Raw genomic sequence first — 26018 nt, forward strand, 5'->3', positions numbered from 1 at the left:
GTCTTTGCCCACTGTTGAGAGTTCCAGGTTTGAGAAAATGGCTGATTCGAATCTTGATGTAAACTCCCCACATTTTGAGTAAGTTCAACTTAAACAATGAAACAGATAGTATGATTTAGGTTGTCAGTGCTAGGTCTGTTAAAAAAAAAAAAATTACTGTCTTGATAACACTTTAATATTCGCAGTATCCAGGTGTCAGAAACAGAAAAAAACAAGCTAAAGCACATGGGATAAAAATAAAATTGGGAGGAAAATCAGATTTGCCAAGCTCCCTGAATTAGCTGTGCAGGGGGAAAGTCAGTCCTCTGTTCAAGAGGTCTCCGGCACTCCTATGTCTTTTCAAGACAGCACTTTTATGATGCAAGACATTATATGTAACAAGATGTTACCATCTCGCTGTGTAAACTCGGTGGGTGGTGGGTGATGGCAAGGGAAGTATTGGTGGTGGGTGTAACACTAGTGTTATTGATGCTAGGACAGGGAAAACTTTTTAATCTTAATCCAAATGCTTACATGTTCTCCCCAAAACTATAGTGTGGATTAAGGAATGGTGAGGTGGCCATCTCGCAGGAAACCTCATTCTGGCATCCACTCAGGTATTCTAAAATTTACTGAATTATTTCCTACTTCCAGTAACCGCTCCTGTCTGTTTCGTCAGATTGTATCAAATCTATTTTTTATTTATTTATTTATTTATTTTTTTAAAAAATTATTTTATTTGCAGTTTGAACACATCAATAAGAAAACATTGGCACAATTGCTTATCAGGCCAGTGCAAAATGCAGTACATGAAATACAGAAAGAGACTTAAAAAAGCAGATTTAAAATTTGTAAGCCTAACTCGACTGGCTACTGGTCATCTCCCTCCATATTGAGATCGGGGCCCAGAATTCTCTACCAAAGTCACGCATTTTTTTGCCCTTCTGCTCATACAAACAGGTCTCTATGTTATGAATGCTTAGCAGCCTTGAAAGCCACATTTGAAAGGAGGGGGCCAGAGTATCTTTCCAACCTGAAGAAATTAGGATCCTCAATACCGCCACAGACATAAAACCAACGCTTCTTCAGTTTTAGCCAGTTTTTGCTTATTATCACAGCCCAGCAACATCAGGGTAGGAGATAGATCGATCTTATGACCTAGCAGCCCCTCCCAAAACTTACACACTTCCCTCTGTACTGAGGAAAGTGAGCTGCAATAAAAAAACATATGCAAGAGATCAGCTTGCCCAACATTGCATCTAGGGCATCTATCATCCCCCCTGACCCCCCAAGCAAATAATTTGGCTGGAGAATGATATAAATTAAATACCGTTTTATAATGCTGGGCCCTCAGGTTGATGGATCTAAAAACTTTTTTATTCAAAGTAATAGCCAAATCTAAATCAGCGTCAGGGTCTTTCAATTTCCGAGCCAGAGATACTTCTGTTTTTTCCATATCATCTGGTATTTCCATAATTAGCTGCTTATATACCACTCTAATCTTTTTACGCCCGACCATTAACAGTTCAATTACAGAAACGACCTCCATTAACAAAGGTTTTGGTCTCACTGCCTTTAATGCCCTAACGACTTGACCATACAGGAACCAATGGTTGGCCGGGATACCGAACCGTTGTTGGGGGGCATCAAAACCTAGCAGATCATGGTCTCCCCATATGTCCCCAAGGGACCTAATACCAACATTTCTCCATACCTGTAGTTTCCTTTCGGCCCCAACATAGGGGAGTAAACTTGAGTTACAGATCTGGAGATAACGATTCACTTTTGGGATTTTACACAGCTTCGAGATAGACCTCCAAACCTCCCATTCACCTTCCAAGATCTTCAAACGAGGCCTCTTATAATACCTATGGTCCACCTCACGCCACAACAACCCGAGAGCCTGTTCCCCGATTAACAGCTCAAAGATGGAAGGTAAATCCTGGGCTGGCATATTAATTACCCCGGAATTAACCTCCTGTTGAAACAGGATGGACATTTGTGTCAAAAGACATGACCAGTGATATAATCTCAGATTTGGCAGGGCCAGACCACCCCTTTCCCTGGGGAGAGACATATAATTTGTTGATCGCCTGATCCTGCAATACTGCCAAACAAATTTGATAAAAATAGACTCCAACCTTTTGATAGTTTTTTCCTCCAGAAATAAAGGTATGGCTCTAAACAGATAGAGAACTCTGGGAAAAATAGACATTTTTAGAACATTTACCCGCCCAATCAAAGAAAGATGTAACAAGTCTATCCTCTTTAGCTCTTTTTCAATGGATTTTATGAGTGGAGGATAATTCTCATTGATTATTTCCCCGACTGAGGCATTGATCTTGATCCCTAAATAGGTTGCTGAGTCCACATACCTCGAATCAATTTTAGCTATATTCGGAGAACAGATTATTTGGGTTTTGGACTCATTAAGAAGGTAGCCCGACCTCTTACCAAATTCCTCTGCTATTTAGACCAAGGCCGTAAGCGCCTGCTGAGGGTTAACTGTAATTATTGCCAGATAGTCGGCATAGGCCAGAATTTTGCTAGTATGGCCATTACATACCACCGGGCTAATCCTGGAGGACTCCATGATTTTCTGAATAAGTGTGTCTATATACAGTGCGAAGAGGATCGGGGAGCAAGGGCAGCCCTGACGGGTACCCCTCTTAATATCTATTTTCTCAGAGCTCTCACCCATAACTACCACCCTAGCAACCGGATCTACATACATTGCTTTGAGGGCTCTGATAACTTTTACACCGAATCCTCTCCCCAACAATACACCCCATAGGAAATCCCAAACAACCCTATCGAAGGCTTTTTCTGCGTCGAGCAGGATCATGGCCATCTCCCCTCCCCCTGCCCCCTGGACGTCAAACAGCGCTATTGCTCTTCTAACATGGTCCGTTGTACTGCGGCCCGGAATAAATCCATGTTGTCAGGGAGAGACAAGACCGCCAATGATCCTGCCCAACCTCTTAGCCCATACCTTAGAGTATAACTTGGTGTCCGCATTTATGAGCAAGATCAGGCGATAAGAGCCGAGTTTCTCCGAGGGTTTCCCCTTCTTGTGAAAGACCACTATGTTGGTTTCTCGTCAGGAGGCCGGAACCACCCCCGTACACATTATTCCGTTAAACAGATCCACCAGTAATGGAATAACTACTGGTTCTAGACTTTTATAGACTTCCAAGGGGATCCCGTCCGGGCCGGCGGCCTTACCTGAAGCTAGTTCATGCAAAGCTTCTACGATCTCTCCCCCGCTAATATCCCTATCCAGTTCATCCTTCTCCAAGGTGTTAAGGCGGGGGCCATTATCCACTACATCAATGCCTTGGTTATCATCCTGAGTTCCTTCATCATACAGGCGCTGATAAAAATCTTTAAATGCCTGTAAAATCTCATTTGGTTGTGTGAATACCTCGCCATTTTCCTCGATCAGGGAAATAATATTCCTAGCTCTCCCCTGTCTTATTTGTAGGGCCAAAACTCTACCTGCCTGCTCCCCCGTTTCATAACGTTTAGCCCTAGATGTTTGATACTCTCCCACAGCTTTCTGGGTCATCAACTTCTGAAGTTCAGCTCTAATTTTTAACAATTCGCTCTGACTCTTCCTACTGTCCCTGCCCCTGATTATATCCCTCATATGCTGCTGTTCTGCTGTAGACAGAATACCTACTAGTCTCTCACCTTCCCCCTTATCCTCCTTTCTTAACCTGGCCCCAAGACTTATAGATTCCCCCCTTAAAGCCGCTTTAAATGAATCCCAAACAGCGGACCTGGAGGCGCTATATCTATTGGCGGCAAAAAACTAATCTGCCCATTTCAAAATATGCCCGGTGAATCTAATATCTCCCAATAGTTGCCTCTCAAAAGTCCACCTGGTCCTGACCCTAACAGAGCCGGATATTTCATAAGACAAAATAAGCGGATTGTGGTCAGACAATAACTTCGGTGGTTTCGTTATTCCTACCTTATTTAATTAGTTGGTAGAAATGAAAAAATAATCCAATTTGGTGAATTTCTGATAGGGATTTGAAAAATAAGTATAACCCTGATTTAATGGCTCTTTTGCGTCCCAAACATCCTTAAGCCCATGTGAATTAATAAGGGCCTTTATTGCCCTAAATACTCTTGGTTTTCTACCCTGATACATCACGGTGTCGCTCCAATCAGCGGAGATATTAAAATCGCCGCACATGATAATGGGGGTTGGCCAGGATGCAAGTTCTAGTTCTAAAAAATCAAATCGCTCCGGATCGTCTTCATTTGAACCATACACCACACAAAGTGTCGGGCCGCTTTCGAGTTCGGCTAGAACCCATCTACCATTGCTATCCGACTTAGTCCGTCTAACCCCACCCAGAGTTTTTTAAACTAAAATCGCAACCCCCCTAATTGTAGAAGATTGGGTAGAACAGGCCACCAGCTCAAAGCCGCTAAGGGACAGCAATTTTCTTTTAGACCATGGGAGGTGGGTCTCCTGAAGACAGAGAATATCAATTCTGTTACTCTTGGTAAAATGACCCAACCATAGACATTTCCTCCAGTCATTCAGCCCGCCTATATTTAAAGAACAAACCCTAAGGCGAGTCACCTAAAGATGAGAGAAGAACAGCACAATAAACCTGCTTTTTGAACTGCCTCTGCATCACTGACACCAATATCTGACCAAACAGAACAAAAGAAAAAGAATAAAAAAAAAGATAAACAAGATGAAACAAACTGCAATTTTTTCCCTTATTTTTCCCCCATTGACCCCTACACCCCCGCCTCCCTCCCGACCACCCTGAACTCCCTCCTCAGCAGTGTGAGCCCCACCCCAGACGCTAGCCCTCACCCGGACCCTCCTAGGTGAAGCGCTCAGACTAAGTCTGTGCATGTGATGGTGCTGCAGTGAGTGAGTGAGGACAAAGCTAGGAAAACCAAATATCTAAAACCCTTAAATGCCCCTTAGCTTGACAATATCTACTTTTACCAGTTTTATCTCAACAAAACACGCCACAAACCAATGACCCCAATATAAGACTACTTGACACCCAGAGTTCAGTCGACCAGCTAGTCAGTCTTCCTATCCAAAGAGACCAAGTACTCCTTTGCTTTAATTTCTGATGAAAAGAAGAGGGTCCTCCCATCATTAACCACTTTTAACTGGGCCGGATTAACAAGAAAGGCCTGATTCTCTTCTCCTGGAATGATTTGATCATTTCCCTCAATCACCATCTTCTTTCCACGGTCGAGTGGCAGTAATCCGGACGGACAAAGAAGGAAAACCCGTCACCATTCCTCCTGGCGTCTGGTCTAGCCTTTTCAGCAATGGACTGTCTCAAAATGAAGTTGCCCAAAAATATTAATACTGCTCGAGGTTTATCGCCTTCCTTAGCGTTGGACCGGATCTAAAAAGGGGTACGATGAACTCGTTGTATCTCATTAGCCCAATTCCAACTTGACAGTTCAGGAAATGCTTGTTCAAAAAGCTTAATTATAAATGCCCTTATGTCCGGCCCTTCCCTCCCCTCCAGGATCCCCAAGACCCTCAGGTTATTTCTCCGGAGCCTGTTCTCCATCTCCTCCATTTTCCACTGTAGATCCGTAACCTGAGAGAAGTGGGCGTTAACTTTACTGGTGGCCTCGGCTACCTCGACCTCCGTGGATACCACCCTGTCCTCCAAATTCGAGACTCTATCGGCCGTGTTAATACAAGCTTTCGATAGCTTCCTTACTGCTCCCTGCATCTTCCTCATGGCAGCCTGAGCTTTACGAGTATCCTGGCGCGTTTCTTCTCTATGGGCAAGAATCTCCTGATGTATAACTTCCAAAAGGGGACGGTTAGAGCTGTCCATCGCAGGTCCTCCCTGCAGTGCTAAGTCAGGAGTGTGATCCCATCTCAGTTCTCGGGAAGAATGACCTATTTTCAGAGTTTGGCTCTTAGCCACCGGGGGCCGTACGGTAGTTGACGGGAGACCATCCTCTGAGTCAGACTCTGAGCCTAGATAGGAGCTATGTTCTTCTTCTTCTTCAGACCACTCCGCACCATCGGATACTGAAAAATAGTATTCACTTGCCACTTTTTCCTTATCGGTAGTTGTGCCAGTTGGTAGTGGATCAGTTTTCTGAATTTCAGTATTTGCTTCTGCTCCTAACCCTGGCTGGTTTTCCGATATACCACTGCACCCTTTCCCCGTATCTAGGGAAGCTCCGGTAATATCCACGAGGACCGGCTCATCGGGGGCAGCCACAATATCTGCAGAGGTAGAAGACCGGCCTGCGACATTTACTAAAGGTATACCGGAAGGGATAGTTTGGGCAGCACCCTCCTCCAAAATCGCGCCGGAGTTACTAGGCGTAGTACCCACCGGGGGGTTTGCATCAACCCCCACTATCTTAGCTCCCTTCTCCTTTTCCTTTTCCCTCCCAGCCTTGGGGAAAATGTCTGCAATTGAAGCTGCCGCCAACCGGGTCCTGCCTGCCACTTGTTGCTTTTTTTTAGATTGTACAGGTAAAGTTTGGGGTCCTTGTATGTCCTCACCTCCTTCCGGCTCAGTCTCTTCCCTTTGTGATTTTTTCCTGTAAGGCACTGACTTGGACCCCGCAGCCACCTTAGGAGCCATGATAGCCCTCTGCGCTCTCAGCACTCCCAGACTCAGTCCCAGTCCCAGTCCCAGTAAATGACTTCCTCGGCTGCCTCTGTCGGGCTACCCAAGCCGTGAATAGCCCGTCGTTGCTCTCCGTTGCCTCAGGACCTGGCTCCGCCTCTTTTCGCTTCCGCGGAGCTCGCGGATTCTGTAGGCGGTAGAGAGAGCAGCTGCGAACGCGGCCAAGGCAAAACGAAGAGCCTGTTTCAACAGCTGACATCCGGTAAGTGCCGTCGGCATAGCGGGCCTTGATGGAACCGTGGCTGCAGGTGAGGACTCCCTGGGGGCTTAGCTCATTGCCCTCACTGCTCTGCTGCGTCGGCCTCCGTTACGGGGCCGCCATCTTGCTTCTGCCAGGGCCAGGATCAAATCTATTTTTTAATGTATGTGACTTTAGCCTAATTTCCTTTAAGGATATTGCTTTAGTTGAGTTAAAGAGCAACAGGTTTTTCATGAATCCATTGTATACGTTCATTCTGAGTTAATTTCTTCCTTGATATTGAAACATAGTGTGTTCTATAAAATTGGCATAGTTTTTCTGCCTGTGCTCGGATTGGATGTGATCAATGGCTATTGTACCTCTCTTCTATCTTTCCAGCGTGTCTGCCTTCTTAGATTGTTTCACCTGGGAAGTTAAAATCCCTTGCAGCCAATTTAACAGTTGCTAAACTAAATGGCCTCCGCCAAAAAAGCATAAAGTAAAGTATGTGGCTAATAAGGACCTTTTAATGTTGGGGGGCAACACCTGGTCCTGGCTCCCCAATGCGCTTGCCAACAGTTGTTCCTCCAAATACTTTGTGGAAGATATGCAGCTGAAATGTGGCTGGGATGCAGGCATTGTTGTCATTGGATAATTTTGGTTGTTACTGTGATGATGCATTATTAATTTGTTTAATAGAAAGCTGGTTAACAAAGCATTTTCATATAGATATTTATCCAGTTTATTGTTGCCCAGCCACCCCTTTAATTAGAGGCCATCCACTTGGGAGAGTATCCATACTGTTGAGATCTTATTTTGGTTAGAAAACCCACAACTGTTAGCCACATTACCTTGTGTCATGGTTGTGTATTGCTCCTACATTGGTTCAGATTACTTATTTTATGCATTTTTACTGTACAATGTCTATTTTGGTCCTACTATTATTTTTCTCAAATGGACTTACTAAGTCTTATGGCTAAGTATCCAAACTCAATTTTAATTATGTCTGGAGAGTTTAACAGGATAATTACAACTTTAGCATATAGGAAAACAGGATTCTCTGAATTAGATGCCCTTTGGGGTCTTTTGTCCCCCACTTACCCAAATAACAAGTGTTGTGATTTGTTCTTCGCAATTATTATCTAGGGCTTTGGAGTTGAAGCTCGTTGTAGTAAATGGACAATTTAATCAATTGTTTACTCATAATTTTACCTGTCAATGAAGCTTGTAGCACTCCTTGGTTATATTTTTATGCAATGCTGTACTTGCTAATTTGGAATTGCTTCCCAACTCCTGGAGTGATCATTAACAGCTTTGTTTCATTTGATCTTAAGCCGCTTAAGATGAGGGACAATAAATTATCTAGTTTCAAATTAAGAACTTGCTCAGATCGTGTATATATTTGGAAAAACATAACGAGTGATATATTAACACATTTGTTATATGACACCATAAAAGTTCTTGCTGAAAAAATGAGAGTTAATGCTTTCAAAGCTATTCTGCATTCATTCCAGGATACTTTTACATCTAGATTAAAGTCCCCATGATGGCTCAGAAGTTGTCAAATAATACTCCCTTTCTCAGAGTGAGCAAATATACCAAGCTTGACCTGGACATCTTCAAACATAATCATGAGGTGAAGCTTTGGTTTGGCCTTCAATCAGCACTTGTCCGTCGCGATATTCATAAATTTTGTTTATTGATAGCAAAAAATCTAGGTAAGGTTACTAAAGATACAAAGATCTCAGTAGAGGAAGGTTCTTGGCACTCTTATTTTCATGAGTTGTATGCGTTAACTATCATCCACCTTTCCAACCCGAGATTGTTATTCCCTACCAGAAGTCCTGGCTAACTTGAATTTTCCCTTGATGAAATTGCAAATTTTATTTTAGAACGTAATAATTGTCGAGCGCAAGATCCGGATGGTATATCAACCTGCCTTGTTGAAGCAGATCCTTTTATTATGGGCTGGAATTTTAAAGCTCTTATTTGATTGTTGTTCGAAGGCAGATGTAATTCCGTGGGATTGGTAAGGTAGTAATATCGTCTCCATTTATTATTAAATAAAGGGGGGGGTCGCAATCTCCCAAAACATTATCGCCCAATTGCACTTTAGACGTCACAGGAAAGATTTTTGCAAAATGTTTATTCAAACATTTAGCTTCTAAAGTGAACAGAGTCCAGGTCTTGCCTATTGAACAGTCAGGCTTTTGTAAGGCCTGCTCCACAATGGATAATATCGTGTGCTAGTATATGCTGAGTGAGAATTATGTAAAATGTCGGAAAATGAAGATATATGTGGATCTCAGTAGTGCCTTTAATTCCGTAGATAAACTAACACTTTGACATTAACTTATTAGGTTTGTTATTCCATATGAGTTTTTGCGCCCACTGATATCTCTTCATTTGGATAATAGACTGAAAGTGCTTTTGGTGTCTGATTAAAAAAAAAAAACAAAAAAAAAACACAATGGCCTGAATTAGGGCTGCATACTGGCCCCTATGTTGTTCTTCTTATATTTATCTGATTTTCCGTCTCTTTCAAGCCAAGGTTTTACAGATCGCACAAAATTTGGGTCTGAGGAGGTCTTTATGTTTGTTATATGCTGAAGACCTGGTTTTAATGGCACGCAGCCTGATGGAACTGTAGAAAAAACTGTACAGCTTAGCTTCTTTTGCACTTGCTCATATTATCTGTTAATGAGAGGATAACTAAAACTATGATTAAAGGGTGTAAGAGTTATCAAATCTCCAAGGTCTTGATCGTATAATGGGGAAAAGTAGAGGTGGTGAAAAGAATGCATGCACTTGGGAGTAAGCATTTCCGATAGTTTGTCATGAGTCCAGCAAATCACAACACGGCTCTCTAAAACGATGTCCATAGGATCGGCCGTTTGTAATTGTTCAGTGCACAGGGTAATTGCATTTATATAGCGCTTTTTACCCCAGATGAGACGTTGAATCGCTTTTCGGCGAGTAGCACACCACTCCTGAACCCAAAAAGGATTAGTGCTGAATTAGTATAATGAAAAATGAATTAATTTGAGAGGTGGGCATGTACGTTTGTTAGTTGGATTGAAAAGTATATCGGAGGGATAGAAGAGGGAAGGGTCTAGAAAGTGTTTATTTGGAGTTCGTAGAGTAGGAGGTAGTTTAGGATGAGTACAGGAGAGATGGTGGGGGCAGTCTCTAGAAGTGGATTAGGGAGAAAGATGAGGAGGTATCGGATGAGTCTACGAGGGATACACGAGGGAAGAGTTTAGAAGGGCTTGTTTGGGAGATCTGAATAGTAAAACGAGGTTTGAGATGATGCAAGGAGTGATAGATGAGGGAAGAGTCTAGAAAGGATTATTTGGGGGCTCATAGTAGTAGAATGAGGTTTGGGATGAGTCAGAGTGGAGTTAGAGGAGAGATATATATATTTATTTTGGGGGGGATAGAGGGATTTTATATAACACAAACTCGACCCAAAGGTATCGGAGCGCTTTACTTGAGCACCAGTTGCGTTACAGACATACACATTAATTTTCATTAGGCACGGGGAGGTTAAGTGATTTACCTAGAAGCATAGGCTGTTGAGCGTCCCTGCTGAGACTCAAACCCGGTTCCCCAGCTTCGAAGGTCGTCCACTCTAGCCGTTAGGCCGCATCCTCTCACATCCTTTATTGAGAGAGGTATAGGGTGAGATATGAGTAGTGCATTTGAGAGGCAGCTTTCTTTCTTTTTTTGACAGTAGAGTTAAAGTAATAAATATATAGATGCATAAGTTCATAGGCGTGTGTATATGTATATATATGTTCGAGGCATATGAGCTGCAGATCACACACTGAGGATAAGATCGCCATCTGGTGTTGGGCTCGGATGATTGCAGGTTGTTGTTGTCTTCGGAGAAGTCTTTGGTCACGAGGTTGGTGACTCCTCCCCTGGACAACAGTGCGCATGGGCATCCACTCCATCGGCAGATTGTTTTTTTCCGCCATTGGGTTCGGATGAACTTTTTTCCGCTCCAGCAGAAAACTTCCAACAATCAATTTAACTCTTTAATCTTCATTTCATCGACGTCGACATCAACTCGGACCGGTTCCGGAAGCGGCTGATGGACAGGACACCCTTCAAAAAATGCCCCCAGTGTGGAGCGAAGTTCCCCCACAGTGACCACCACGAGGTTTGCAACCTCTGCCTGTCGCCGGAACACAACGAGTCCACCTGTCCAGCTTGTTCCGCTTTCCGTTCGAAGAAGACCCTCCGGGACCGAAGAGCTCGACGCCATATTATGGCCAAACCAGCTCCAGAACCGGAGGACATCTTTGCTCAAGATGTTCCCGAAGACGACACCGAAGATCTCGAGATCGTGTCCGAAGCCGACGATTCCGATGACCTCATCACTCCAGGGCAGCGTGTGAGTACCACCCCCCCTGCCCCTGCCCCATCCAAAAAAGCATTGGTCAAGACTCCGCCAGTTGGGCCCAGTCGCGACCGGAAATCCTCTTCAGAAGCCCCGCCCTCGGGCCCGGCTCCGAAGACAACTAAGCCTGTGGGTGGCTCGGGCTCGAGCAAACCTCACCTAATTGTGCCTTTAACACCCTCGGCACCCAAACACCCATTGTCGGCACCGAAACAGGCTCCAAGACCGAAATCTCCTTCGGCACAGAAACGTTCCTCGGCACCGAAGTCTCCACCGGCACCGAAACGTTCTTCAACATCGATGCCTGAAAGTCCATCGGCACCGAAACCTCAGTCGGCACCGAAACCTCAGTCGGCACCGAAACCTCAGTCGGCACCGAAACCTCAGTCGGCACCGAAACCTCAGTCGGCACCGAAACCTCAGTCGGCACCGAAAAATCAGTCGACACCGAAAAATCAGTCGACACCGAAAAATCAGTCGACACCGAAAAAATCATCGGAGCCGAAAACTGCGTCCCCGCCGAAACAAGCTCATAAAGACCCGAAGCGGACGTCACAGACACCACCTTCGGAGCCAGATGATCTTTTTCGACCAGATCCTACTCAGAAGCGGATCTATATCAATCCTAAAACGGGACATGTGACTGCCATCCCATATAAAAAGCGGAAGCTGGACACTACACCTCCCCCAGCTCCCATACGGAAAAAGGACTGTGCTACTTCACCACTTCGTCCTTCCTCTCCTGTTTTACCTCCTAACCCGTCCCCCCCTCCTCCTCCTGATTCTCCTTTACCTTTACCTTTACCTTTACCATCTCCCTATCATTCACCTCCTCCACAGGATGATAATGATGACTTAGGGGGAGGGGCGGACCCTGATTTATTTGATGATCCTGTTGACCCAAACGACCCTTTTACGTTCCCAGACCCAGCACCCATGGATGACTGGTCTTATCCTATACCTGACATGCCTGACCCCACTACCTACCCTTCCAAGCCCTCCCCTCCTGATGACCACCTAGGGTACGGCCAACTTATAAATAGGGCAGCAACATTCCACGGCGTTACTATGCACACAGACGCCATTGAAGAGGACTTCCTCCTTGATACCTTTGAGCAGTCACAAAAGACTGTTCACATACTGCCCATGATCAAAGGGGTCATAAAGCATGCTACTGAAGTCTTTAAGGACCCTGTTCGAGCTAGGGTTCTCAACCCACGCATCGAAAAAAAGTACCGACCAGCCCCGCAAGACCCTGCATACATTAAGGCCCAGCTCCCTTTAGACTCCCTAGTCGTATCAAATGCCAGGAAGCGCGCTAACTCACAGACAACTGGAGAAACGCCTCCCCCAGACAAGGAGTCTAAGCTTTTAGAAGCCTCGGGCAAACGGGTCGCCGCGCAGGCGGCTAACCATTGGCGTATTGCGAATACCCAGGCCCTGTTAGCCAGGTATGATAGAGCGCATTATGACCAACTTGAGGACCTTATGCAACATCTGCCTGAACCTTTTAAGTCCCAGGCCTCTGACCTCATCCAAGAAGGCAAATTAATATCTAATGCCTCCATTAAATGCGCCTTAGATGCAGCAGACACTGCTTCTAGAGCGGTCAATACTGGCGTCTTACTCAGACGACATGCCTGGCTCCGTATTTCCGGTTTTAAACCGGAGGTTCAAACCGCAATTCTAGCTCAACCTTTCAACCAAGAGCAGCTATTTGGCCCTGCAGTGGATACTGCATTAGAAAAAATGAAAAAGGATAATGAAACTGCCAAGTCTATGGGAGCACTGCAGTCTCATCAAAACCGGGGTTCCTTTCGTCGCTCCTTTTATAGAGGAGGCTCCAAAAACACATCAACTGAGACCACGTCCACCTTTAAAAATTCTGGACAAACATCCCCTAACAGAGGTTACTTCCGGGGAGGTTATAGGGGAAACAATAACAAAGGTCGAGGACGGGGCAACAACAACAACACCCGCACCTCACCAGCCACCAAACAGTGACTTGCCACCACTCCCCCCAGACCATTCCACTCCGGTCGGGGGGCGACTCCAACAATTCCTGCCTGTCTGGACTTCCATCACCACAGACAGGTGGGTAAGACAAATTATCCAGTCTGGCTACTGCCTCGAACTCATACAATCCCCCCCAAACATACCGCCCAAACAACGTCCAATGTCCTCGCATCATCTCTCTCTCCTCAAACAAGAAGTTCAATCCCTGTTACAAAAACATGCGATAGAACCAGTCCCCCTTCAACATCAGGGAAAAGGGGTATATTCTCTATACTTCCTCATTCCCAAAAAGGACAAAACACTAAGGCCCATACTGGATCTCAGACTACTAAACCAGTATATACATTCGGATCATTTTCACATGACCACTCTCCAACAAGTCCTCCCACTTTTACAACAGGGAGACTTCCTCGCCACATTGGACCTCAAGGACGCATACTTTCACATCCCTATGCATCCCGCTCACAGAAAATATCTACGATTTGTGGTAGATGGGCAACACTATCAATTTACAGTTCTCCCATTCGGAGTAACAACAGCACCCAGAGTGTTCACCAAGTGCCTAGCAGTCGTGGCAGCGCATCTCAGAAGACAACAGATCCATGTCTTCCCCTATCTGGACGATTGGCTCATAAAAGCCAATACATACCAAAAATGCGTTCACCACACTCATCGCACGATTCAAACTCTCCACGATTTGGGATTCACTATCAACTACCCCAAATCCCACCTACAACCTTCCCACTTACATCAGTATCTAGGAGCAACCATAGATACATCCAAAGCCATTGCCTATCCCAGCACAGCCAGGATAGCCAGTATACAAAATCTCATCTCTCAATTTCAAACTCATCCATCTCTTCCAGCAAGAGTGTTCATGCAGCTCCTAGGCATGATGGCGTCGTGCATCTCCATAGTCCCACACGCACGACTTCAAATGCGTCCCTTACAAGAATGCTTAGCACAACAGTGGAACCAAGCTCACGGACAACTTACCGATCTGGTGTTGGTGGACAGTCGCTCACTTCGATCACTGAAATGGTGGAACACCATCAACCTGTCCAAAGGGAGACCGTTCTTAGAGCCTCTTCCACAAGTTGTGCTAACTACAGACGCATCTCTCACGGGGTGGGGAGCCCACCTCCTTCACCATACCACTCAGGGCAGATGGACCAGTCAACAAAAACTGCTCCACATCAACCACCTGGAACTCTTAGCAGTGTTCCTAGCACTAAAATCCTTTCAAATTCACCTAAAGAACAAAACTGTCCTCATACGCACAGACAACATGACGACAATGTATTATATACAGAAACAGGGAGGGACACACTCTCTCCAACTGTCCCAACTGGCACAGCAAATCTGGAGATGGGCAATTCCCCAAAACATCTACCTGTTAGCAGAACATCTCCCAGGGATCCACAACCAAGTGGCCGACCTCCTAAGTCGCCACACACAACAGATCCACGAATGGGAACTACACCCCAAGGTTCTACTCCCCTTCTTCCAAAAGTGGGGACAACCAGACATAGACCTGTTCGCCACTCCCGAAAACACAAAATGCCCAACCTTCGCCGCCAGGTTTCCACACCCACAGTCGAAGGGCAATGCCCTATGGATGAACTGGTCAGGCAGATTTGCGTACGCCTTTCCGCCTCTCCCACTAGTTCCATTTGTGGTACGCAAACTGAAACAACAGTCACTAACACTAATACTAGTGGCTCCCACTTGGGCACGTCAACCGTGGTTCACCACACTTCTGGAACTATCTTTAGTTCCACATCAAAAGCTACGCCTCTCCCCGGATCTATTAACCCAGAACCATGGAGAAATCAGACACCCAGATCCTCAAACACTGAACCTAGCGATCTGGCTCCTGAGGTCCTAGAGTTCGGTTACCTCAATCTCCCTCCAGACTGTATGAATATCATAAAGGAAGCCAGACGACCTACTACTAGAGCGTGTTATGCCGCTAAATGGAAACGATTTGCCATCTACTGCGCTAATAATGACATACATCCATTGGATGCTTCCATCCAAAACATCATTTGCTATCTACTACACTTGCAAAGATGCAATCTAGCGTATTCCTCTATACGTTTACACCTAGCAGCCTTGGCAGCCTACTTGCAAAATAGGCAACACCTGTCCCTTTTTAAGGTACCAGCCATCAAAGCGTTTATGGAAGGTCTCAAAAGAATTCTTCCCCCAAGATTGCCACCTGCACCAGTGTGGAATCTCAATGTGGTTCTAACAAGACTCATGGGTCCCCCATTTGAACCTATGCACAAATGTGAATTGCAATTCCTAACATGGAAGGTAGCCTTCCTTATCGCAATCACTTCCCTCCGCAGAGTAAGTGAAATACAAGCCCTTACACTCGAGGAACCTTTCTTACAACTACACCGTAACAAAGTGGTTCTTAGGACAAACCCTAAATTTCTTCCAAAAGTGATTTCCCCTTTCCACCTTAACCAATCAGTAGAACTACCGGTCTTCTTCCCAAATCCAGACTCGGTAGCTGAAAGGGCCCTACATACCTTAGATGTTAAAAGAGCCTTGCTTTATTACATCGACAGGACAAAACCTTTTCGAAAGACAAAACAACTCTTTGTTGCTTTCGCGCCACCACACAAAGGCAACCCGATCTCCAAATCAGGAATAGCCCGGTGGATAGTTAAATGCATCCAAATATGCTACCTCAAGGCTAAACGTACACTTACAGTTCCCCCTAGGGCGCACTCCACGCGTAAAATAGGGGCTTCTATGGCCTTCTTAGGCAATATTCCCTTAGAAGACATTTGCAAGGCAGCCACATGGTCTACCACGCATACCTTCACTAAACACTATTGTGTTGACGTGCAGGCCAAACAACAGGCCTCCGTGGGCCAGGCTGTCCTAAAAACTTTATTTCAAACTGCTGCAACGGATACAGGCGACCACCGCTAAGGGGAGCACTGCTGTATAATCTATCCTCAGTGTGTGATCTGCAGCTCATATGCCTCGAACGGAATATGCTACTTACCAGTATGCATCTGTTCTTGGCATGTAGAGCTGCAGAGTCACACACGCCCGCCCGCCTCCCCGGGACCTGTATCTGTTCCAGCATCCGTCTTACTTAGACATTACACATGGACATCCTTTCTTTCTTTTCTATATACTCCATCTTTTCCCATCATGGCGAAAAACAATCTGCCGATGGAGTGGATGCCCATGCGCACTGTTGTCCAGGGGAGGAGTCACCAACCTCGTGACCAAAGACTTCTCCGAAGACAACAACCTGCAATCATCCGAGCCCAACACCAGATGGCGATCTTATCCTCAGTGTGTGACTCTGCAGCTCTACATGCCAAGAACAGATGCATACTGGTAAGTAGCATATTCCTTATATATATATATATATGTACATATATATAGAATGTAATATATTAATATTTAAGTTGTATTTAATAAACTCAGACCTTGAAGTGTTGCTTTACTTTAAGCTAATTATTTTATTTTCTGTTAATAATTCAATAGTGAAGTAATTGTACATAAATAGTTATGATAAAATTGACATATTGTGATAAATAAACGAGGAACCATAAGCATCTAATCAAATTACTTCTATGGAAACTATGCAGTGACCTATATACGTTAATAATAGAATAATATAGCCATTAGTAATATGCACATTTGTTATGCAGACCTAACGACTATCTAGATATTTATAAACAAAATTACTATACACATTTATACAAAGGAATACCCATATCTAGATGCAAGCATATAATCAAATTAAATGCTTATATACACAGGGATATGCTGTACATTTATTTTTGAGTATGGTGGTTATGTAGGGAAGAGGCATTCCCTGAGTAGTCTTCTGAAGATAAGATAGTTATCCGTGAATCTTTTTATTTGGGGGTGATGAGTTCCTTAGTTTGGGTGCTTGAACAGAGAAGGATGAGCTATGTATGTTTTTTTTCTTGTATTGTTGGGATTTTGAGGCGAGGCGCTAATCTAGAGTGGACGTTCCTTTCTTGAATGTATTTGGTGATATTATTCCTGATGAAGAGTGGCCCAGTTTCTTGTATTGCTTTGTGAACAATACAAAGCAGCTTGAATGTGGATATTCTGGCAACCGGTAACCAATGTTGGGCCCTCAAGGGAGGGGACATGTAGGCTTGTGGCTTTACATGTAGAAGTAGTCTGGCAGCAGAGTTCTGAATCTGTTGTAGTCTTTTCATAGTTGATAACAGTGATCCGTTGTAGAGGCCATTGGCATAATCGAGTTTAGACAGTATAAGAGAGATAGTAGACTGGACCTTCTGCGGAAATCCCAGGTGGGGGAAGATGTGTTGTAGAGATTTTATAGTAATGAATCTTGATCTTATTATTTTGTCCTCTTGGGCATTCATTGATGGCTTGGAGTCCATGGCAATTCCAAGGTTTCTTACTTACTTAGATACTTTAAGCGGTGTTCCCAGATCATCAGGCCATGCAGCGTTGTCTTCAATAAATTGTGACATCTGGGCAAATGCTGCTCTTTCTATCAGTTTGCCCAGGAAAGGTCCATTTGTAATTGGCCTGTAGTTGTCAGCGTTAAGTGAGTCCAGGTTTGTTTTCTGTAGTAATGGGCGTATGTATGACTTTTAGGTCTTCTGGAAATATTCCAGTTAAGGAATTATTGCTGATTATTCGTACTAGTGTGGCAGCAGAGGTAGCTAGAAGGATTTTCCTGAAGGTTTGTGGTGGACATCGGTCAGAAGGGCTGCCGGCAGGACTGCTTGCTTTGACCAGATCCATAAATTCACTTTGTGATGATGTTGGTAGGAATGCAGAGGCTGGGTTAGCCTACTATTAGAGGTTTTTTTTTGGAAAGGGGTCGGTGATGGTGGTTTTCCTTTGTTTCAAATTGGAGTCCCACATGTCTGCTTTGGTTGTGTAATGATTTGCTAGTTGGTCTGTGAATTCTTGAGTAATGGGATGAGTTTCTACTAGGCAATTTGGTTTACGAAATTCTGTGCTCATTTAGCAGTTTGAATTCTGCCTGAATAGAATCTTTTTTTAGCTTTTCGATTGATTGATTTGTATAATCTGTTAAGTTTCTGTAGGTGAAGTTGGTCTTGATTGGTGTTTTGAGCCAGTTGTGTTGCCGTTTTCTAATTTGCTGTTTTATCTCTTTTTGTTTTCTTATGTTCTGTTTTGTTTTTCTGAGTGGTATTAGGATATCAAAAGCTTTCTGTAGCCACTCATATCGTTTTTTAACTGAATTTATTGTGGCCAGATCTATATTGGATGTTAATTGTGTTCCTAAGTGTTCAAAATTGAGTTTGTGCCACGGTGGTTTGGTTAATGCATGTAAGGTTGTTAAGGGTGTGTTGCTTTGTGGTGTTTTATGTAGGAGAGATGTATTCCAATTCTTTTAAAGGTGTACATAGCAAACATGCTACCTGTTGCATTGTATGATATAGAGGCAAGGATGATGCCCTCTCTTAAATGTATCTTGTACTGAATCTGTTTTGTGGAAAAGATACTGCGCTATCAATTTATTGCAGTCAAACCCAGTTTGACTAATTATTTCAGTCGAGCTAGAGGATCTATCGAGCTTACTCCCAGATTATTCGTCACCTGCATTTGTTTTGCAGCCCGAAAAATACGTTGAAAAAAGTTATTTGTCGGAAACTATTGAGTGATAGTAAAGGGTTTTATACATTGTGTAATGTTATTCCTATAGTCTTAAACAGATGGATTGGAATTGTGACGCGGTCCAAAAAGGCTACTAAGAGGAGATGTTTTTATCAAGATTTGAAGCATTGTTTACAGATAAAAGACTGCATTTGAGCTGTATGTTTGTGAGGTGTGGTGAGATGCAATTTTATGTAAGGGCCAATTTATGTCCTTCAGTGCGAAGATTCTTCATGAACTTTAGATTTAGCCAAATATTGATCAGAGAAAATAAATGGATTAAAAAGAAGGGGACGTCCTCTCATCCTGGCTGTCAATACTGTGGTGCCAAGAAAAAGGATACGAGTAATGTTTTATTCTTTTGCCCAAGTCTTTTACATCTTAAGAGAAAGTTTATTAATCCAACTATTTATAAACAGTTTATAGCAACGCACCAGGAAGCACTTTATGTATTATTAAATCCCAGCTGGGTGAATGTTTATTGTCTGACGACGTTCTTTGGATCATTTAATCATCATCATGTTAACTTTATTGCGGTTAGTAAAGCCATAAGAGTGCACAATGCAAGAGACATTGTACATTCTCTTCTTGAATTATGATTGTTTGGATTTTTTAAATCCTCTGTATTTTTAATGTGTCACTTTCTAGTAAATGTCTTTCATACATTGATGTATTGAATTGTCTTCTGCATTTTTAAATCTTGTATTGTGTTTGACTGTTTATCTGTGTGGAGCATCAGACCTCAGTGTTGACATTCTCAATGTCCTGTAGATAATAAGTGCAGTTATGTAGTTAATTGTACTAAGTTTACCAACCTCCCAAGAATGGAAGGACTTTGCCGGAATTTAGATTTGTGCGCTTGGTGACGAGTGTTTAACTCACTGAGCCAAAATGGTACACCAGAGTTATTTATAAGTGCATTTTAGTTGCTTGGGTTCAGTTACTGTCCTTTAAAACAAGATTGTGCAATGATTGTAGTCCATCCTGCTTGACCTTGCTTGGCTATCCAGATGAATGAAGCAATGCTTTGTGAAACTGGTTACCTCAGTGATTACCAAGTGAAACGAAGCTGTTAGTTTCAGATACACTACTTTCTAGCATTATCTTTCAACAAGTAAATATGGTTGAATTAATCAGCATCCTACATATATATTTTGGGGGGAATTGATGCTATTTCCCCTAGTTGTGATTTATAAAGGAAATGTGCATCCTGTGTTCCATCCAGAATACACAACGATGCTGCATTTTTTGCTGCTATTTTGATTTTAATTGACTTAGAATTATTGCCTTCTATCGCTCATCCTGCAATTCCATAATTAACCATAGTTTAGATACTTTTGTTGCAGTATTACATCTGTTTCATCTGCACAAATAGCAAAACGAATTGAGCACAGCCGTCGTTTTAGCATACCAGTTTGGCTGCTTGCGCACCATTTTCTCAATGCAAATGTTATATATCACTGAGGTAGATTTCCTAAAAATGAATGTCAAATAGATAACTTTTATACTGTTTCTCATAAACGTTATTCCATGAATAAATTGTTTACATTTATTCCCCCTTATCCTATTCCCTTCCGTGCCACTTACTTCCTCTCGTTCTTTTCTAGTTCTTCACTACCTAGTTCTGGAAAGCAGCCATGGAAGGCATTGGATAACGATGATTCACCGACTCAAAAAAGTAAAGCAAGCACTGCACCGGAGGGTCTTCAAATTCTTGGTAGTCCTGGAGCACAAAACCATCTTCGCTCTAAGACCAAAGGCGAGGACTCTGATAAAGTCTTGCGTCAACTGCTGGGGAAAGAGATTTCTGAGAATGTCTGTACACAGGAGAAGCTATCGCTAGAATTTCAAGATGGCCAAGGGCCTAAGCAGGCTAAGAAAACCCTACCTGAGAAGCGGGAGCTCAAGTTAGCAAGATTAAAGCAAATCATGCAGAGAACGCTCAGTGAGTCTGACACAGACTCAAACCATTCAGAAGATCCTAAGAACACTCCTGTCAGAAGTGCTGACAAGCCAAGGCCGCAGCCGATAGTGGAGAATGTGGAGAACACGGAAAGCTTGCAGTTGATGATTAAAAAGCACACTACCAGTTCATCAGGACGCAGGTTCACCTTCGGCATCAGAGCCTCCAAGTCTGTGGATGGCCACAGCCCATCCCCTACTTCAGAAAGTAGCGACCCTGACAATGAATCCCAATACCAGTTGGGGAGTGCACCTCGGGGTCAGTGCTCTGCAGATGTTTCTGATGCTAGCTGTGACGGCATCACTGCCCAAAAGATTGCCACCAGCCCTAAGAGCGCCCTTAAGTCTCCATCTTCTAAGCGTAGGACTGCTCAAAATTCAAAGCTCAGAGTCACCTTTGAGGAACCAGTAGGACAAACTGAGGTTGACGCCAGTGGGGAGAAAGACAAAGACTGTAAGTCTCCTCAGGCCATATCTCCGAGTGGCGAAACCGGGGACCAGCAGAAAAGGCCATTTGGGGCAATACGATCCATCATGGAGACTTTGAGTGGCAATCAGAACAGCAACAACAATAACTATCAGACAGTGCCTCTACAAAAGGCATCAGCCACACTGCCCTTTTCATCCATCGGGCGGAAAGCTACAGATGTCAGGACAAATCCTCTGAGCCTGGCAAAAGGAAAGAATAAGAGCGTAAGTGAAGCTTGAATTGGGGGGAGGGAGGGGCTGAAATTTAAAAAGCCTTTTAATAGGAAATTGTTTGCCTACTTGCAAAGGCTACTAATCTGCGTTTTTTTTCAACAAATAGGCTCTTTAATGTGTTCATTTAAATTGTGTATCACAGAACAGAGAACTGACAGCAGCTCCTTCTGGCGATTTGTTACTGAATGCACAAAGAGCACTGGATAATCTTCATTGTCTCGAGCCCCCTTCTGTAATTTTCTTGCAAAACCCTAAACCCATTTTTACTTAGGAATAGTTTTATGAACGACTTGGAGGAATGCGCCCTACGTTCCACAAATGAACACCCAACCAACTACAGTGTATCTTGTTAGATTCTCTTTCAGGTTGGTTCAGTACAGGTTCTCTCTGCTGGATGATGGTGCCATAGGTCCTTCTTTTGCTCTTATCAATGATGGTGGTGAAGCAGTTGTTTGTAATTCTGCACTTATTTGTAGCAGCTTTTATCCTTTTAAAGATTCACTTTGATAGGTTGTAAAACTGCACAAAGAAACTTGAATTATCTTCCACTCACTGAATGTTTCCAGATGTTAGCACATCACAGAGCTCCGTGTGAGTGTAGTTGTCCTTATCCCATAGGTTTTTTTCCAGACAAATTCCATGTTGTGAAATGGAAAATTTCACAATTCTTGCCAAATATTTTCTTTAAAGGGGGTTAAGGGAGTTTATATTGTTCAGTGTTTGTTTAATTGATTTCTATCTCTGTTTGAGAGGCTTATTGGAATTATCTCAGTTCTATTTCGGGTTATAGTATGCTCAGTTCAAATGCTTGCCCTGTACCAGCTTCCTACCACCAAAAGCAACGTATCTCACCCACTTGAAGATTGTGCAGTTAGGGAAACTCCTGCAAGGTTTGCTATTCTGTGAAAGTTGCTTCCAAGAGGTCAAGCAAAGGCACTGGATGCAGTGTTATTTTTATCAAATTTGGGGGGGGACAATAAATACACATCTATAAACATAAATATACACTTTTAGTGAGAGGCCCTACATCATCAAATCATGATTCCCATTTGTACTAGGATCATGTAGCAGTTTAACTGAGGTCATAACTGCCAATCCTATTTGGTTAAAGACAATTTGTACACCAAACTTCTCCAAGTTGCAGAGTAACTTTCCTCCCTGGTGAGTTCTGTTGAAAGGTAGGTACATTTGAGACCAGTTAAATAACTTGACGGCGGACCAAGTGTAATAGTGAAAACTACAGGCTACCTAAAGCCAGGGAAAATATTCAGTCATTATCTGATTATAACTATGCTGAAATTCACAGGAAGTTGTTGTATTTTAGACAAAGATGTCTACATTTTTAAGAGTATTCATGTAATTTCTGCACCAATGAATGGGTAACTACTTAGCAGTAAATCCTTGCCCTGTTCTCAGGATACTGCACACTTTGTAGTGACATTTCCTATGACTGAAATGCTAAAGAGACTTGTCAGATTACAACTGTGATTTTGTCTGGAAGATCATGCGAACACTGCTAAAATATGAGAGAAAGCTAAAATATGGTACTGCGGGTTTTAAGTCTGTTTTTGGCACAGACCTAAAAAGTGTATTATCATGAGACGCAAGTAATTTCCACCTAATTGTGTCAAAAATATGTATATAGTTCTGATGTAAGATAATGTTGTATATCTGAAATAAAAGGGGTGAGCAGTGCCTCACACTGTGCTATGGATGTCTTGTTCCGTGTGCTTTACAGTTGTAAGCCATATTGTGTTTAAAAAAAGAAAACAGACCGTGGATGCGCAATCAATGACATTTTGCAAACACCATATTGTTGTTTCCATGGTGAGCATGTGTGGCACTGTTACTCATCTATAGAGATTTTCCAGTGGACTCAGGTCAACTAAAACTTTGGTTACAGAGAGAGGAATACTCCCTTTCCTGTGGTTTGTAGTTATGCTTCAACAGTGGCTGGCATGTCGGTCAGAAAACTTTATTTGAATCTAATCAGTAATCATAAAACTGGATAAAAGTTCTTATCATACTTTTGCTACAATGGACAATACATTTAAAAAAGAACCAACTGTAAAAATTCTGTCACGATCTGTAAGTGTATCCAACTATAAAAATAAAAAGAATCCTATGATTTCTAAAATTATTGGCTTTCGGTACAGGTTTTAAACATTTTTTACATAAAAAGTGTAAAATTTACAAAAAAAGAGTAAAATGCAATCGCGTTTGGATGAGACTATAAATAGTAGGCCAAGCTCTTCATGAAAGATAGCATAGGGACAGGTGGGTGGTTGATAGAAGTCGCCGGCAGAAACAGTTTGCTTCAAGTTGAATGCAAGGAGCGTGGGCATACAGCCAAACACCAGACCCCTAGATGGCTACAGGCATATTGAGTTTTATGAAACTCCCAAGACACTGCAATAGGTTTACCTCCTAAAGCACCTGGAGACTGTGTAACTTGCTGATTTTCTTGCTCCAATGTTGGTCTTTCTGGAACCAGAGGCATTAAACCAGCCCCTAAGTAGGCAAAACTAGAAACTTTAATCAGCTTGTTAGAATTAATACTTACGGAGCTCATGTTCAGACACTTGCGGCCGCAAGCCGTTATGTGCGACGTAGCGTAATTAATGGCCAAATCTAGGCTGGTCATATAGTTAGTGAAACCCAAGACCACATTTTTAAGGCTGTGAGGGGTACTTGCCAACAGCATGGGAACGTCCACCGGTAATAAACAAGAAATTCTACCCTGGTCAATCATGGGGACATCTTGCCTACAATCAAACAGACAGGTGCTCAGGTTATTAATATAAAGCAGGAAAAGTATCCCGGCTAAGGATAAAAACTCTGTTGTAGTCCCCTTTCTAGGCTGAATGCATCAGAGCATTCGCCATTGGGGCGTACTTCACTCTGGTAGACAAATGACTGTGAAAGTCGGACAGAAAATTCACCAGGGCCGGGTCAAGCCCCAGTTTCAGTAACGTAGGCCACAATCTGTACTTGTTGATGTGGTTGAATGCACTAGACAGGTCCATGAAGGCCAGGTACAATAGTCAACGCCTGGCAATACCATATTTCTCTGTTCAGGTGGAGATATAGGCCCTGCTCCATTGTCCCTAGACCTTCTCTAAATCCATACTGATAGACATTGAGAATATTGCCTTCATTAGCCTAAGTTTTTGTTCTGTTAAAAACCACTGTACCCAAAACTTTAGCCGATGGGTCATTGAGAGGGACTGGCCTTTAGCAAAAATGGGCACAGTCAGGGAGGTTGACCTCGAGGATGGAGAATTAGGGGTACTCAAGTTGTTAAATTAGTGAGCAAAGGGGCGCACAAATCGTTGTCACACTTTAGGAGGTTGTCAGAGACACCGTCGGGTCCAGATGCTTTGTTAGAAGGACATTGGTTCAAGGCCTCGGTTATCTCATGTAGCTCTATTCTAAGGGGAATTCTCCGAAGGACAGGATTGGGAAGATGGAATACAGAGCAGTCACTATTACAATAAATTTGAAAAATGGGCAACCCCTGTTCAGCAGTAATATGCAAGGTAACATTAGAAAAAGCACTGTTCACACTTCTAATACGATTTACTCCATGCCAAAATTCCTTAGAACTTTTAGTTTTTATCCATAATAATGGTATGAAGGTTGTTTTGTCTGATCTTCTATTTCCTGGCACTGTTGACTTGCTTTTAAGTAACTCTACAGTGCACCACCGCCTGTTGATCCCACGGAATCTTAGCAAGGGCTTTTCTCAACCTCCTATTGGCTGAAGAGCAGGCAGCATTAAACCATCTAGGAGTCCACTTTATAAACGCCTCCATAATCAATCCACTGGAGACGTGGACAGAAGAACATGTAAAAACCACGTCAACATTACACTTAATTAGGGAATCAAGGTACAAGGTAGGATTGGGCAACTTTCACACCAAGCGCAAGTGCCCATCTGTGTAGTTTAATTCTAAAGCTGGGCCAGCAGGTCGACTGCAGAGAGGAAAGCATAAAGGATACAGGAAGAGGTTTTGGTCCCTAATTCATACATTATGAATTTCACTCTTTATTAAAAGATCAGTCAGTTAACGGGTCATAAATACATAATCATTGATAGACAAACAGCGTCTCACGCAAAAAAAGTGGGTACCTGAGGTATCTTTGGACCATTCGGTTCATGAATATTATTAAGGTTCATATTTAGTATTAAGTTGCTTAATTCATTACCTCCGAGGTGGAAGCACCCGTTGATCTTAAATAAAGTACTAACAGGCAGCCAAGCTCATATGTATTCACATTAAGGGCTATATTAAAGTCCCCACACATAATCATGTTTGGGCCATTAGCCCATACAAATTGGGTAAATTGTCAACAGTTTAGAACAGCCTCATAAAATAATTCTTATTAGCATATGAAATTACATTGTTATAAATGTTGAACTGACAAATGTTAAAATAATTCCTAC

The 26018-nt window shown here is 43.1% G+C and overlaps 1 protein-coding gene across 2 annotated transcripts in view; it reads left to right on the forward strand.

Moving 5' to 3' along the window:
- The window catches only part of SNCAIP (synuclein alpha interacting protein), a 364836-nt gene that overhangs the window by 279598 nt on the left and 59220 nt on the right, over positions 1-26018 (forward strand). For both annotated transcript variants that reach the window (XM_085632668.1, XM_085632669.1), the window contains exon 11: positions 20515-21562. In XM_085632668.1, coding sequence (XP_085488794.1) covers positions 20515-21562 — 1048 coding nt within the window. The remainder of the gene's footprint in view (positions 1-20514; positions 21563-26018) is intronic.

The sequence above is a fragment of the Triturus cristatus genome, chromosome 2_1, assembly GCF_964204655.1.
Source record: "Triturus cristatus chromosome 2_1, aTriCri1.1, whole genome shotgun sequence".
Classification (NCBI taxonomy): domain Eukaryota; kingdom Metazoa; phylum Chordata; class Amphibia; order Caudata; family Salamandridae; genus Triturus; species Triturus cristatus.